A 17,291-nucleotide genomic window follows, 5' to 3' on the forward strand; every position below is an offset into this window, starting at 1 on the left:
AATGTTTTCTTATTCATTTTTACATCCCCAGCACCCACCACGGTGCCTGGCATCAAAGGAATGCTGAGGCCAGGGACAGTGGCTCACGCCTGTAATCCCAGCACATTGGGAGGCTGAGGCAGGTGGATCACTTGCGGTCAGGGATTTGAAACCAGCCTGCCCAACATGGTGAAACCCCATCTCTACGAAAAATACAAAAAATTAACTGAGTGTGCGGGTGCATGCCTGCAATCCCAGCTACTCAGGAGATTGAGGCAGGAGAATTGCTTGAACCCAGGAGGCGAAGGTTGCAGGGAGCTGAGATGGCGCGGCTGCACTCCAGCCTGGGCGACAGAGCAAGACTCTGTCTTAAAAAAAAAAAAAAAAAATTGGCCAGGTGCGGTGGCTCGTGCCTATAATCCCAGGTCTTTGGCAGGCCGAGTTGGGTGGATCATGAGGTCAGGAGATCAAGACCATCCTGGCCAACATGGTGAAACCCCGTCTCTACTAAAGACACAAAGCAAATTAGCCAGGTGTGGTGGTGCGTGCCTGTAGTCCCAGCTACGTAGGAGGCTGAGGCAGGGGAATCACTTGAACCTGGGAGGTGGAGATTGCAGTGAGCCGAGATCACGCCACTGGACTCCAGCCTGGGCAACAGAGGGAGACTCCATCTCAAAAAAATAAATAAAGGGCTGAATCAATGGGAAGGAAAGTGTTTGGTACATATCTAACAAATTAGTAATTAGTAGTATCTGTTTAACGTAAAACATAAGAGTTGGCCAGGCGAGATGGCTCCTGCCTGTCATCCCAACACCTTGGGAGGCTGAGGCGGGCAGATGACCTGAGGTCAGGAGTTTGAGACCAGCCTGACCAACATGGTGAAACCCTGTCTCTACTAAAAATAAAAAAAGTAGCTGGGTGTGGTAGCAGGCGCCTGTAATCCCAGCTACTTGGGAGGCTAAGGCAGGAGAATCGCTTGAACCTGGGAGGTGGAGGTTGCAGTGAGCTGAGATTGCATTCCAGCCTGGGCAACAGAGCTAGACTCCATCTCAAACAAAACAAACAAAAAATAAGAGTTATGAAAACATTAAGTCTTATCAATTGAGATCATATATAATGCATTCATGCATATTTCTGGGATAGTTTAATACGTTTTCTTCGTATTAAACAGGGACACTCGTGGAATCTGGCACCTACAGCTTATAACAGACATTAAACACAGCCCTGCTCTTGGCCAGATGGAGGTAAAGCCTCACACTAACGGCTGATCATGTCTGGCTTCCAACAAAAAAATGACAAGACATGCTAATAGGCAAGAAAAACACCATCCAAACCATCAGAACCAGACTTAGATATGTGATAATGAGTGTTTTGTAATTATCAAAGAATTAAAGAACCATGATTAATATCCCTTTGGCTGGGCATGATGACTCATGACTGTAATCCCAGCACTTTGGGAGGGTAAGGAGGGTGGATCACTTGAGTTCGGGAGTGTGAGACCAGCCTAGCCTACGTGGCAAAACCCCATCTCTACAAAAAGACAAAAATTAGTTGGGCATGGTGGCATGCGCTGGTAGTCCTAGCTACTTGGAAGCCTGAGGCAGGAGAATTGCTTGAATCTGGGAGGCAGAGGTTGCAGTGAGCCGAGATGGCACCATTCCACTCCAGCCTTGGCAAAAGAGCGAGACTCTGTCTCCAAAAAAAAAAAAAAAAAAAAAAAAAAAAAGATGGTCAGGAATTTTCCAAAAGATAGGTAAAGCAATTTGACCGAAGTCACATTACTACCAAGTGTTCATGAGGCATGCACTCACGTTCAAGTCTGCCTGACTTCAAAGTGAAAGCTCCAATCCTCCATGCCTCACACAGAGAAGTCCAGTGGAAATTTACACAAGGAAGCAAATAAAATCCACTCCTGATCTCATTATGGAGAGCAGTGGTTCTCAAACATTAGGGTGCATCAGAATCAAATGCAACCCAGGCATGGTGGCACGCACTTGTAGTCCCAGCTGTTCGGAAGCTGAGGTTAAGGATTGCTTGAGCCCAGGAGTTCGAGGCTGCAGTGAGCCATGATCCCACCACTTCACTCCAGCCTGGGCAACAGAGTAAGATGCCAATCTCTTAGGAAAAGAAGAAGAAAGATATCTGGAAAGCTTGTTACAATGTAGATTGTTGGGTCTCAGCCTCAGTGGTCTGGAATGGGTTCTGAAGGTGTGCATTTCTAGCATGTTACCACAGGATGAGCATGCTCTTAAGAAACCTCATCTAGGCCGGGCGCGGTGGCTCAAGCCTGTAATCCCAGCACTTTGGGAGGCCGAGGCGGATGGATCACGAGGTCGAGAGATCGAGACCATCCTGGTCAACATGGTGAAACCCCGTCTCTACTAAAAATACAAAAAATTAGCTGGGCATGGTGGTGCGTGCCTGTAATCCCAGCTACTCAGGAGGCTGAGGCAGGAGAATTGCCTGAACCCAGGAGGCGGAGGTTGCGGTGAGCCGAGATCGCGCCATTGCACTCCAGTCTGGGTAACAAGAGCGAAACTCCGTCTAAAAAAAAAAAGAAACCTCATCTAAAATATGAAGTGAATTTTGCCATTTTAGTGTATTTCCTTCCTGGCTTTTTCTAGGCAGATTTGTATTTTGTTTTACAAACTTGAGATGATATTGAATATGATTTTATGTCCAGCTTTTTTCACTTACTATTAGACACATTTTTTCATGTCACAGGTATTTCTTAAAAACATATAAAAGAGTTGCATTTATTATATTAGGTCGGTGCAAGAGTAATTGTGGTTTTTGCCATTAACAGTAATTGGGCCAGGTGTGGTGGCACCCGCCTGTAATTCCAGCATTTTGGGAGGCTGAGGTGGGCTGACCACTTAAGGTCAGGAGTTCGAGAGCAGCCTGGCCATCATGGTGAAACCCCGTCTCTACTAAAAATACAAAAAAATTAGCCAGGCGTGGTGGCGCATGCCTGTAATCCCAGCTACTCGGGAGGCTGAGGATGGTTTGTACTCAGGAGGCGGAGGTTGGTTGCAGTGAGCTGAGATTGTGCCGCTGTACTGTGGCCTGGGCAACGGAGCAAGACTCTGTCTCAAAAAAAAAAAAAAGAAAAAAAAGTAATTGGAAAAACCGTAATTACTTTTGCATCAACTTAACCTAACATTAATACTTATGGACTATAATTTATTTAAGGTTTCCCTAACTATTAGACATTTAAAGTGTTTAAAAATGTTCTGTTGTAAATGTTCTTTTTTTTTTTTTTTTTTTTTTTTGAGGCAGAGTCTTTCTTTGTCGCCAGGCACCAGGCTGGAGGGCAATGGCGCGATCTCGTCTCATCACAACCTCCGTCTCTTGGGTTCAAGCAATTCTCCTGCTTCAGCCTCCTGAGTAGCTGGGACTACAGGCGCACGCCACCACGCCCAGCTAATTTTTGTATTTTTAGGCTGATTTTTGTATGTTTGGTAGAGATGCGGTTTTACCATGTTGTCCAGGATGGTCTCGATCTCTTGACCTTGTGATCTTCCCGCCTCCTCCCCTCTCACTGTGTGAATCTCTTCACCCTCTCTCTGCCTCCAGCTTTGCTTCCTTCCAATTAAGTTATCCTCATTGATTATACATGTAGCCAGATACTCCCTACTCTAAACATCTTCAGTTGTTATCTATTGTCCTGAAGATAAAAATCCAATCTTGAACCTGTCCCCACCTTGCATTTTCTTACTGTCTTTCATTTTAGGGAAGTTAAGGAGCAAGAATTGAAACTTTTCCTCATTTTTCTTTAGTTTCTTTTCTTTTTCTCCCACACATCCTTGCTCTGTTGCCCAGGCTGAAGTACAGTCGTGTTATCTTGGCTCACTTCAGCTTTGACTTCCCAGACTCAAGCCCTCTTCCTGCCTCAGCCTCCTGAGTAGCTGGGACTAATAGGGGACAAATGGGGAGACTTGGGCACAGAGAGGTTAAGTAACTTGCCCAAGGTCTCACAGTTAGTACATGGAAAAGCCAATGGTGGCTTGCTCCAGGTCAGTGCTCTTTTTTTTTTTTTTTTTTTTTTTTTTTTTTTGAGACGGAGTTTCGCTTTTGTTACCCAGGCTGGAGTGCAATGGCGCGATCTCGGCTCACCGCAACCTCCGCCTCCTGGGTTCAGGCAATTCTCCTGCCTCAGCCTCCTAAGTAGCTGGGATTACAGGCACGTGCCACCATGCCCAGCTAATTTTTTTTATTTTTAGTAGAGACGGGGTTTCACCGTGTTGACCAGGATGGTCTCGATCTCTTGACCTCGTGATCCACCCGCCTCGGCCTCCCAAAGTGCTGGGATTACAGGCTTGAGCCACCGCGCCCGGCCCAGGTCAGTGCTCTTAACCAGCGAAGTAAACATACTTTCTGGCCTCTTTTGTAATCTCTGTTGTAATCATCTTACCAACAGTGGGACATTATGTTTTCCTATTGGGGAAGATTGACTGATAGGATTTGGTGGTTTTTTTTGGGAGACTGGGTTTTGCTGTGTCGAGTAGACTAGGGTGCCGTGGTGGAACCAAGGCTCACTGCAGCTGTGACCTCCTGGGCTCAAGTGGTCCTCCCACCTCAGCCTCCCAAGTGGCTGGGACTACAGGCATGAGCCACCATGCCCAGCTAACTTTAAATTTTACAATTTTAACTGTTTTGTAGAGACAGGATCTCACTATGATTCCCAGGCTGGTCTTGAACTCCTGGCTTCACGCAGTCCCTCCCCTCAGCCTCCCAAAGTCTTGGGATTACAGATGTGAGCCACCATGGCCAGTCTGTTTTGTTTTTAGAGGCAGGGTCTCCCTATTTTGTCAGGCTAGACTTGAACTCCTGGGCCCAAGCTGTTAGCTTCCTGAGTAGCTGGGACTATAGGCATGTGCCACTATTGGTGGCTTGGAGTTTTGAGAATTAGACTATATCAAACAATACTTTATTTGTAGAGTATTTGCCTTCTTGGGTTGATTTTTTTTTTTTTTTTTTCTCCTGAGATGGTGTCTCACTGTGTGGCCCAGGCTCATCTCAGACTTCTGGGCTCAAGTGATCCTCCTGCCTTAGCCTCTGGAGCAGCTGGGTCTAGAGGTATGTGCCATGGTGCCCAGCTTTGGATTGATTTTTTTTTTTTTTTACATGATGAAATTGTTACAGTTCTTACTCTTAAATATTTTTTAGAAGAATTCTAGGTAAGTATACAGGAAACGCTTCAGGAATTTGTGTTCTACAAAACGAAAAGAACAGTAGAAGTCCACTGACACCGTGTATCAGTAACAAATCCTGATTTAAAGTCCTCTCATTATGAAACTTACAATTATACCTTTTTGTTGTTGTTTTTAAGAATAGTATGTTGCCCCGTCTGAAATTCCTGGGCTCAAGTGAGCTTCTCACCTCAGCATCCTGAGTAGCAGGGACTACAGGCATGCACCCTGCACCCAGTGAATTATATGTTAGTGATTTACTTATTTATTTATTTATTTAGTGGGACAAAGTTTTGCTCTTGTTAACCAGCCTGGGGTGCAATGGCTTGATCTTGGCTCACCACAGCCTCTTTCCCAGGTTCAAGTGATTCTGCCTCAGCCCCCGAAGTAGCTGGGATTACAGGCATGTGCCACCATGTCTGGCTAATTTTTTATAGTTTTTAGTAGTGACAGGGTTTCTCCATGTTGGTCAGGTTGGTCTCGAACTCCTGACCTCAGGTGATCTGCCTGCCTTCGCCTTGCAAAGTGCTGGGATTACAGGCATGAGCCACTGTGCCTGGCCTGTGAATTATTTGTTTTAAAAGGATATTTTGTACGTTGGTCGTTTCTCTAGCATTTCCCAAAACTGCATGCTTTTGGCATCTATGCTATAAATTTAGACCAAAGTAGCCTTACTGAAATACAGTAGAAACTCCTTTTACATGTGTGCGAGATTAACATAAAATAGATATTTCCTTTCTAAAACATGCATATTCCAAGGGAATGCAGAATACCTTTTGCCATTCATTAAGTATGGTGTTAGTTGTGTTTTTCATAAATGCCTTTTGTCACGGTGAAGTAGCTCCCTTCTATTCCTAGTTTTCTTTAAAAAAAAATGTATATATATATATATATATATATATATATATATATATATATTTTGAGACGGAGCCTTGCTCTGTCAACCAGGCTGGAGTGCAGTGGCGCAGGGCAGTCTCAGCTCACCGCAACCTCCACCTCCCAGGTTCAAGCGATTCTCCTGCCTCAGCCTCCCAAGTAGTTGGGATTACAAGTGTGCAGCACCACGCTTGGCTAATTATTTTATTTTTAATAGAGACGGTGTTTCACCATGTTGGTCAGGCTGGTCTGAAACTCCTGACCTCGTAATCTGCCTGCCTTCGCCTCCCAAAGTGCTGGGATTACAGATTTGAGCCACTGTGCCCGGCCTTAAACAATATTCTTAAGTATATATTTTTTTTTTTTAATTTTCTTCTTCTTTTTTTTTTTTTTTTTTTTGAGACGGACTTTCGCTCTTGTTACCCAGGCTGGAGTGCAATGGCGCGATCTCAGCTCACCGCAACCTCCGCCTCCTGGGCTCAGGCAATTCTCCTGCCTCAGCCTCCTGAGTAGCTGGGATTACAGGCACGTGCCACCATGCCCAGCTAATTTTTTGTATTTTTAGTAGAGACGGGGTTTCACCGTGTTGAACAGGATGGTCTCGATCTCCTGACCTCGTGATCCACCCGCCTCAGCCTCCCAAAGTGCTGGAATTACAGCCTTGAGCCACTGCGCCCGGCTATTCTTAAGTATTTTTTAATTGACACATAATAATTGTACATATTTAGGGAGCACAGTGTGACATTTTGATACGTGCACATAATGTGCTATGACCAAATCTGTATTCCTAGTTTTCTAAGTGTTTTTATAATGAAAAGATGTTCTGTGCTGGGCGTGATGGTTCGTGCCTATAGTCCCAGCTACTCGAGAGCCTGAGGTGCGAGGATCGCTTGAGTCTAGGAGTTCTGGGCTGTAGTGCACAGATTGTGTGTCCGCACTGAGTTTGGCATCAATATGGTAACCTCCTGGGAGTGGGGGACCACCAGGTTGCCTAAGGAGGGGTGAACTGGCCCAGGTCGGAAATGGAGCAGGTCTGAAACGGAGCAGGTCAAAACTCCCATGCTGATCAGTAGTGGGATTGCACCTGTGAATAGCCACTGCACTCCAGCCTGGGCAACATAGCGAGACCCCATCTCTAAAAAAAAAAAAAAAGAAACAAAGAAAAGATGTTGGCCGGGCGCGGTGGCTCACGCCTGTAATCCCAGCACTTTGGGAGGCCGAGGCAGGTGGATCACAAGGTCAAGAGATCGAGACCATCCTGGTCAACATGGTGAAACCCCGTCTCTACTAAAAATACAAAACATTAGCTGGGCATGGTGGCACGTGCCTGTAATCCCAGCTACTCAGGAGGCTGAGGCAGGAGAATTGCCTGAACCCAGGAGGCGGAGGTTGCGGTGAGCCGAGATCGCGCCATTGCACTCCAGCCTGGCTAACAAGAGCGAAACTCCGTCTCAAAAAAAAAAAAAAAAGAAAAGATGTTATGTATTGTGAAATACTTTTCCTGTGTCTATTGAGATGATCATGTGTTTTTTTTCCCTCCTCTTCATTCTTTCAATGTGGTATATTATGTTGATTGATTTTCATATGTTTCATTCTTAGGGTAATTCCATTTGATCGTGGTATGTAATCCTCCATAAGGTGGCTGGATCTTTTGCAAGTGTTTTGTTGACGATTTTGCATTTATATTTATAATGGATGTCTGTAGTTTTCTTTTGATGTCTTTGTTTTTTTTTTTAAATCTTGTTAATACTGGCCTTATAGAATGAGTTGGGCAGTGTTTTCAATTTTTTGGGAGAATTTTGTGAAGGATTGGTAAATTGGTATTAATTCTTTTTTTTTGAGACAGAGCCTCACTCTGTCACCCAGGCTGGAGTGCAGTGGTGAGATCTCAGCTTACCTTAACCTCTGCCTCCTGGATTCAAGTTATTCTGGTGCCTCAGCCTCCTAAGTAGCTGGGGTTACAGGCATGTGCAACCATGTCCCATTAATTTTTGGGAGTTTCAACATGTTGGTCAGGCTAGCTTTGAACTCCTGGCCTCAAGTGATCTGCCTACCACGGCCTCCCAAAGTGCTGGGATTACAGGCATGAGCCACCGGTGCCCGGCCTTATTGAGCTTTTAGTAGGTTACAGGCACTATCAGAGTTATTTTCAAGGTGTTTATAGTATGGAAAGGGAGAAAAGTAAACTAATTATAATATAGTTTGATTGACTATTATGGTAGAGATAGCATGTATGCTCCATGATTACATAGGAGGGTACATAACAAACAAAGAGAAGAAGGACAGCCTTCCGAAGGTAAATTACTCGTAAACCTGAGTGATGAGTGGGCGATAACCAGGAAGGAGGAGAGCAGTATTTCAGGCAGGAATGTCAGTCACAAAGGCACTGTGAAAAACCATTATCACTGGGAAACTACCAAGATTTCCTGCCTAGGGCATCTGTGTGGGAAGTGTTAAAAGAGGTCACATTTTTGAGCTAGGTGGGAGCCTAGTTTGTAAAGGACTTTGTCTGTCTGGTTAAGGAGTCTGAATGTTAGTTTGAAAGGCCTTGCAAACCATTGGAGGATTTTTTTTTTTTTTTTTTTTTTTTTTTTTTTGAGACGGAGTTTTGCTCTCGTTACCCAGGCTGGAGTGCAATGGCACAATCTCGGCTCACCACAACCTCCGCCTCCTGGGTTCAGGCAATTCTCCTGCCTCAGCCTCCTGAGTAGCTGGGATTACAGGCACACGCCACCATGCCCAGCTAATGTTTTGTATTTTTAGTAGAGACGGGGTTTCACCATGTTGACCAGGATGGTCTCGATCTCTCGACCTCGTGATCCACCCGCCTCGGCCTCCCAAAGTGCTGGGATTACAGGCTTGAGCCACCACGCCCGGCCCCCATTGGAGGATTTTAAGCCAGAGGGTCAAATTATTAAATTTGCATTTTAGAAAGATCATCCTAGCAAAATGTGGATTATGGTTTGATGGGTGGAATGGGAAGTGAGAGAAAGGAGACTAAAGGCAAAAAGACAGGAAGTGACTACATTCATTTAGCTGAAGTGATGAGTGTCTATTTTTTTTTTTTTTTTTTTGCGACAGGGTCTTGCTCTGTCTCTCAGGCTGGAGTGCAATGGTGCGATCTCCGCTCACTTCAACTTCCACCTGCAGGATTCAAGGGATTCTCCTGCCTCAGCCTCCAGAATAGCTGGGATCACAGGCATGTGCCACTACGCCCAGCTAATTTTTTTTGTATTTTTAGCAGAGATGGAGTTTTACCATGTTGGCCAGGCTGGTTTCAAACTCCTGACCTCAAGTGATCTGCCAACCTAGCTAAGTGCCGGGATTACAGATGTGTGAGTGTCTAATCTCATGCAATGACAATAGAAATGCAAGGGAAAGAACAGAATTCAGAAGGGTTTATAAGTAGATGGCTGAGTGCACTGGCTCATGCCTGTAATCCTAGTACTTTGGGAGGCAGAGATGGGCGCATTGCTTGAGCTCGGAAGGTGGAGACCAATCTGGGCAGCATGGCAAAAACTCGCCTCTACCAAAAATACAAAAATTAGCTGGGCATGGTGGCTCAGGCCTGCAGTCCTAACTACCTGGGGGGCTGAGGTGGGAGGATTGCTTGTACCTGGGGGGTGGAGGTTGCGGTGAGCCCAGATCGCGCCAGTGAACTCTAGCCTTGGCAACAGAACGAGACGCTATCTCAAAAACAAACACGCAACAACAACAACAACAACAAAAAAAAACCCAGAAGGGTTGAAAGGTGTTGATGATGAAATAGGATTAGGAAGATGAATTTGTTGGGATGATAGATTTGGAGGAGTGTGTTCAGGGAACCAGGAGACGATAGCAGTGAGAAGGAATAGAAGATTATATCCTCAGTAGAGGAGTAGTTTCTAATGTGAAGTTGAAACAAGGATGCCATCAGACAAGTTCGAGATCTGGCACATTCTTTAAGATGCTATATAGCCCGGGCTCTTCAGCAAGCTAATTTCATGGGTGTGGGGAGGGGTGGAGAAGGATGGATGACTGTTTGAGTTTCAAAGAGAAGAAAATATCTAACAGCCAAATGCAGTACATAATCTTTGATTGGATTTTAGTGTGAAAAAGAATACCTATGAGACATTTAGGGACAGATGGAGACATTTGAATATGGAATAGATATTAGATGATCTTAGTGAATTTTTGTTAATTTTTTTTTTTTTTTTGAGACAGAGTCTCACTCCATCACCAGGTCACTAAGCGCCAGGTTGGAGTGCAGTGGTGTGACCTTGGCTCACTGCAACCTCCACCTCCTGGGTTCAAGCAATTCTCCGGCCTCAGGGTCCCGAGTAGCTGGGACTACAGGTACGCGCCACCATGCCCAGCTAATTTTTTTTTTTTTTTTTTTTGAGACGGAGTTTCGCTCTTGTTACCCAGGCTGGAGTGCAATGGCGCGATCTCGGCTCACCGCAACCTCCGCCTCCTGGGTTCAGGCAATTCTCCTGCCTCAGCCTCCTGAGTAGCTGGGATTACAGGCACGTGCCACCATGCCCAGCTAATTTTTTGTATTTTTAGTAGAGACGGGGTTTCACCGTGTTGACCAGGATGGTCTCGATCTCTTGACCTCGTGATCCACCCGCCTTGGCCTCCCAAAGTGCTGGGATTACAGGCTTGAGCCACCGCGCCCGGCCTATTTTTTTTTTTTTGTATTTTTAGCAGAGACGGGGTTTCACCACGTTGGCCAGGATGGTCTCGATCTCTTGACCTTGTGATTGGCCTGCCTCGGCCTCCCAAAGTGCTGGGATTACAGGCGTGAGTCACCGCGCCCGGCCAATTTTTGTTAGTTTTTAAAGATGTAATACCATTGGGATTATGCAGAAGAATGCCTTTATTTTTAGGAGACACATGCTGAAGTATTTGGGGATGAATTATTCTAATGTCTGCAATTGATTTAGAGACAGAGACAAACATAGGAGGAGGACTCAAAAAATGGCAAAATATTAACAATAGTTTAACCTAGGTGGTGGGTATAGAGTTGTTTGTAATACTAAGTTTTCAACTTTTCTGCATGTTTGAACATTTTCTTCATTAGTGAAGCTGGAAAAAAACATGGCAGGCCAGGGTTAAGGGGCTGTGAGCAGCAGCGGGGGCTTTGTGTTGCCAGCCTTCTCCAAGTCCCTGCCATAGGTGAGCTGCGGGAGAATGAGCAGCCGGTTCTCAAAGGGACGTCCATGGAGTTAATGACTTTATGGTAGTGCTTCCCAGCTTTTATCACTTTACAGCCTAAACACTGGCCAGGCTCAGTGGCTCATGTGTGTAATCCCAGTACTTTTGAGAGGCCAAGGTGGGAGGATCACTTGAGGCCAGGAGTTCAAAACCAGCCTGTTCAACATAGAGTGACCTTGTCTCTACAAATAAAAACAAAAATTAAAAAAATTAGCCAGGCGTGGTGATCTGTGCCTGTAGTTCCAGCTACTCAGGTGGCTGAGGCGGGAGGATTGCTTGAGCCTGGGAGTTTGATGCTGCAGTGAGCCATGGTCTCACCACAGTGCTTCAGCCTAGTGGCAGCACGCGACTCCGTCTCAAAAACAAACAAACACCCTGAACATGGAAAATAATATTTGTGTGGCACACTGGGGTAAAACTAGATGAGCTTTGGGACATCTATATGGGCTTGATTATATTAAAAAAAATTATGTTGGCCAGGCGCGGTGGCTCATGCCTGTAATCCCAGCACTTTGGGAGGCCAAGGCGTGTGGATCACCTGAGGTCGGGAGTTCAGGAGACCAGCCCGACCAACGTGGAGAAACCCCATCTCTACTGAAAATACAAAATTAGCTGGGTGTGGTGGTGCATGCTTTTAATCCTACTCGGGAGGCTGAGGCAGGAGAATCACTTGAACCCGGGAGGCGGAGGTTGTGGTAAGCCGAGATCCCGCCATTGCAGTCCAGCCTGGGCAACAAGAGTGAAACTCCATTTCAAAAGATAAAAATAAAAAAAGTTGCCGGGCGCGGTGGCTCAAGCCTGTAATCCCAGCACTTTGGGAGGCCGAGGCAGGTGGATCACGAGGTCGAGAGATCGAGACCATCCTGGTCAACATGGTGAAACCCTGTCTCTACTAAAAATACAAAAAATTAGCTGGGCATGGTGGCACGTGCCTGTAATCCCAGCTACTCAGGAGGCTGAGGCAGGAGAATTGCCTGAGCCCAGGAGGTGGAGGTTGCGGTGAGCCGAGATCGCGCCATTGCACTCCAGCCTGGGTAACAAGAGCAAAACTCCGTCTCAAAAAAAAAAAAAAAAAGTTTTTTCAGGAGATATAGAATCAATAGCAAACATTCAATGTTTACCTCAAACACTTGAAATTACAGGATTCAGAAAAAGATTTAATCACAATATCTACAAAATCATAAAATACTCAGGCATTATCTTCTTGGGGGATTTGTGTGTGACTTAGAGAAGAAACCTCGAAATATGTGACATTGAATTTAGAGATCTATAAAGAGATATATGTATCTAAATATACCTCCCTTAGATGTGAAAACTAAATATTCTAAAATGTTAATTCTCAATGTACTGATTGCAATAGCAGTAAAACTTTCAGTGGTAGTTAGTTTGGAATTTCTAAATTATATATGGATTTCTATATTTCCTTTGGAATAAATTGGTATTGATGAACGTTCCTAAAAAGGCTAATAGAGTGGCAATAAATAAAATCCTATTGTCATGGCAGGAGACTAGAAATGTAAATCAGAATAGAATCAATAGCATGCACAATTGATAGAATTAATCTCAATCACATAAAAGACTGTAATACATGATAAAGTGTGAGGAAAAGAATCAAGCTCTCAGTAAATTAGGAAAAGCTAATTTAACCTTTCACTTTGAATCACATCAAAATAAATTTCAGATGGATTATTCAGTGTGTTGTCTGCTGTCTAAAACTAAAAACCACGGTAAATCTATTTGTAAACTGTTGAAAACAGAATTAATTATTTGCCAGATCTTTAGAAAAAGGCTGATTTTTCTCTCTCTCCTTCTTTGGCCTTTCAAAGGGTAAATTTCTAAACCTTAAAGCATGAGAAGAAATCTCAACAGTTGTGACTACTTAAAAATAAAGGATAATGTACTTTAAAAATGACCTTAAGTTTTAAAACCAAACATCAGCATTGTGCAGTGGCAGTGTTGTAACCAGAGGGATTTTCCCAAGATACTCTTATGACTAATAAGAACCTTCCTAGTCCAACTGTGTGCAACTCATTGAATTTCAAAGAGATAAGACGAATGTACAAAAACAAACTGGGCAGGATTGTTCAATGAAGTATTGATTATAATAATGAAAAATTAGAAACAACGTAAACTTCCACAATTAGGGGATTGGTTAAATACATTTTATGTATATATATGTATATATTTATATTTATTTGTATAAATAAAACTCTATAATGGAATATCAGGCAGTCACTAAAAATAATAAGGTAATGAATATTTATTGAAAATGAAAGATCCAATTTATTGCCGAGTAAGAAATTAGATTAGAGAACAACATTAAAAATAGTTAACTCTGGACCAGGTACAGGCCTCACACCTGTAATCCCAGCACTTTGGGAGGCTGAGGGAGGTGGATCATTTGAGGTTAGGAGTTGGGGACAAATCTGGCCAATATGGTGAAACCCTGTCTCTAGTAAAAAGACAAAAGTTAGCCGGGCGGTAGTGGCACGCGACTGTAATCCCAGCTACTCCAGAAGCAGAATCACTTAAGCCTGGGAGGTGGAGGTTAAGGTGAGTCAAGATCATGCCACTGCACTCCAGCCAGGGCAAGAGAGCGAGGCTCCGTCTCAAAAGAAAAAAAAAGTAGTTAACTCTGGGTAGGATTTGCAGTGATTTTAACTTAAACTTTCATCTGTGTCTTTTTTTTCCCTCCATTAATTGTGTATGATTTCGATAATCAGAAAGGAAATGGAGCTGTTTTCATTTTGGAAAAGCAAGTGCAGGCAACTGACCTGGAACACTTATTGCAGTGACTTCGACACAGGGTTACGTCTTTATGATTCAAACAGCTCTTACGAATTATTAAGAAATAATTGAAGATCCCAGTAGGGTTGAGGAGAGAACACGGATAGACCATTCATAACATAGAAAACAGAGATGGTAAACAAACATATGGATCATTATTCAGATTCACTTGTAATCAAAGAATTGTACATTTCAATAACGAGCCAACATTCATTTGTTGTTAAATTAGTGAAAGTTCATTCCTGTGTTATTTATAATAAAGAAAAAATAATAGCAATAAATTGTGATACTTTCTTTTGGAACTGTTAAAAATGGAAGGTTGTGTAACTTATGCTGCAACCTGGGAAAATAGAACATTTACATGAAGGAATTGAGGAGTTAAGTAGTAACGGGCGGGGTGGGGAGCAGGGCAGGACTGTTCAGGTGAGGAAGATCTGGGTCCAGTCCAGCTCTGACACTTAGTAAGGCTGTGATCTTGGGCAAGTTGCTTAGCCTCTCAGCTTTGGTTTATTTTTTTCTCTATGGTTGTAAAAGTGTATGAGGTACCGGCCGGGCATGGTGGCTCAAGCCTGTAATCCCAGCACTTTGGGAGGCCGAGGCAGGTGGATCACGAGGTCAAGAGATCGAGACCATCCTGGTCAACATGGTGAAACCCCGTCTCTACTAAAAATACAAAAAATTAGCTGGGCATGGTGGCACATGCCTGTAATCCCAGCTACTCAGGAGGCTGAGGCAGGAGAATTGCCTGAACCCAGGAGGCGGAGGTTGCGGTGAGCCGAGATCGCGCCATTGCACTCCAGCCTGGGCAACAAGAGCAAAACTCCGTCTCAAAAAAAAAAAAAAAAAAAAATTCATACCTAATCTCTTTCTTTCTGGGTGTCCTATTGTACTTAATGTTTGATAAATTTTGAGACCTTTTTCTTTTCTTTGAGACAAGGTCTAGCTCTGCCGCCAGGTTGGCATGCAGTAGTGTGATCATGGCTCACTGCAGCCTCGACCTCGTGAGCTCAAGCAATCCTTCAGCCTGGGCCTCCCAAAGTGCTGGGATTATAGGCATGAGCACCATGCCCAGCAAATTTTGTATTTTTGTAGAGATGGGGTTTCACTGTGTTGGCCAGGCTGGTCTCAAACTCCTGACCTCAGGTGATCCACCTGCCTCGGCCTCCCAAAGTGCTGGGATTACAGGTGTGAGTCACCACGCCCATCCGATTCTGCATATATTATAAAGAGCAGAGCCAACAAGATTTGCTGATAAATTTGATGTTAGGTGCAGAGAGACAGAAAAGAGTCAAGGCCAATTCCAAGATGTTTGGCTGAGTAAAAGAATAAAGGGAAGAATGCAGTTAAGTCTCAAAATTGTGCTAAGCATGGGCCACTATGCCTGGCTCATTTGTATTTTTAGTAGAGACAGGGTTTCTCCACGTTGGTCAGGCTGGTCTCCAACTCCTGACCTCAGGTGATCTACCTGCCTTGGCCTCCCCAAGTGCGGGGATTACAGGTGTGAGCCGCTGTGCCCGGCCTGCAGTATTTGTTTTATTGGTTTCACTCTGCCTGTCAGGCTAGGACTCTACCCAAAGGGCTTCAGAGAGAGGCCGCTGCTGGGAATACTCTCTTACTGTGATTGGAGTGGTTCCATGAGTATATGCTTACGTAAACACTTAATTGAGCTGTGTACTTCAGATTAGCGCACCTTTACAGTATGTGTATTATTCCTCAGAAAAAAAATGTTAAAAAATATAGTGTATTCTTTGACATCTCCAGAGGAAGTTAAACATGCTAAATGATACATAAAGATAAGGAAAGAACTGGGCACGGTGGCTCAAGCCTGTAATCCCAGCACTTTGGGAGGCCGAGGCCGGTGGATCACGAGGTCCAAAGATCGAGACCATCCTGGTCAACATGGTGAAACCCCGTCTCTACTAAAAATACAAAAAATTAGCTGGGCATGGTGGCACGTGCCTGTAATCCCAGCTACTCAGGAGGCTGAGGCGGGAGAATTGCCTGAACCCAGGAGGCGGAGGTTGTGGTGAGCCAAGATCGCGCCATTGCACTCCAGCCTGGGTAACAAGAGCGAAACTCCGTCTCAAAAAAAAAAAAAAAAAAAAAAAAAAGGTTAAGGAAAGAGTTACTCATATATTTGCTCATTAAGATTTCTAGTCTGGTTATTATAATTTTTGTTTTGAATTCAAAGCTGAAATAAAATAATTTTTATTTACTTTGTCTTTTGCAGAGATAGCAGTAGCAGAATTTCACAAAAAAATCAAAGAGGCATTTGAAGTGTTTGACCATGAGTCGAATAATACAGTGGATGTGAGGTTTGGAAATTTTTTTTGGTTACACTCCTAAAGTACTGATATAAGTCATAAAATACAAGAGAGTGATTTTCTCTTCTTTTTATACTGTACCTTGGATTTATTATGATATTTTAAGTATTTATTTTCCATGCTCTGTAAAATGTCTTTGCTAGCTATTGCTTTGATAAGTACTTATTCTTCATACTCTGGTATGAAGAATATAGTATATTCTCATTGCCTGTTCCAACGTATAAATTGTAAACTCTGTGAGTGAGATGGACTCTTTTTATCTTTACTGCTTGGCATGTAGTTGGCACTCAGGAAATAGTCGTTGAGTGAATGAAGAGCATTTGCTTTGTAAAACACATAAATATGTATTATAAGGCCACGAATAGTATATTGCAAGGAAAGATTAATAATGCTTATCAATGGTACACTCCCCCTGTAAAACAGCAAAAAGAATCACAACAGAAAAACATAAAAAGACAAGAGAAAGACGTGAATACTGGTAGCTCTGAAATGGGGGACACAGCTTGAGACTGAAACAAAACAAAAAACCCCTCAAAAGTTAGAAGAGATTGGACGCTCAGAAGAATTGTAGCGTTTGTGTTACACACATCAAAGAAAGGCAATGAAGCCAGGCTCGGTGCCTTACACCTGTAATCCCAGCACTTTGAGAGGCCAAGGCAGACAGATCACCTGAGATTAGGAATTCGAGACCAACCTGGCCAACATAGTGAAACCCCATCTCTACTAAAAATACAAAAATTAGCCAGGTGTGGTGTCATTTGCTTGTAGTCCCAGCTACTCAGGAGGCTGAGGCAGGAGAATTGCTTGAACCGAGGAGGCGGAGGTTGCAGTGAGCTGAGATCTTGCACCACTGTACTCCAGCCTGGGCGGCAGAGTCAGACTCTGTCTCAAAAAAAAAAAAAGGCAGTGAAACCATTCCTTCAGGAAGCCAGGCTAA

General features: G+C 43.9%; 1 protein-coding gene across 5 annotated transcripts in view; it reads left to right on the forward strand.

Annotated features, from left to right (window-relative positions):
* DRC8 (dynein regulatory complex subunit 8) overlaps positions 1-17,291 on the forward strand; it is a 135,918-nt gene that overhangs the window by 47,747 nt on the left and 70,880 nt on the right. For 3 of the 5 annotated variants that reach the window (XM_074385671.1, XM_074385672.1, XM_039464293.2), the window contains one exon: positions 16,261-16,345. In XM_074385671.1, coding sequence (XP_074241772.1) covers positions 16,261-16,345 — 85 coding nt within the window. Of the gene's footprint in view, positions 1-4,967; positions 5,059-16,260; positions 16,346-17,291 lie in introns of all 5 variants that reach the window. The other 2 variants (XM_074385673.1, XM_074385670.1) reach the window with 1 other exon arrangement.

The sequence above is a fragment of the Saimiri boliviensis genome, chromosome 14 (genome assembly GCF_048565385.1).
Source record: "Saimiri boliviensis isolate mSaiBol1 chromosome 14, mSaiBol1.pri, whole genome shotgun sequence".
Lineage (NCBI taxonomy): Eukaryota > Metazoa > Chordata > Mammalia > Primates > Cebidae > Saimiri > Saimiri boliviensis.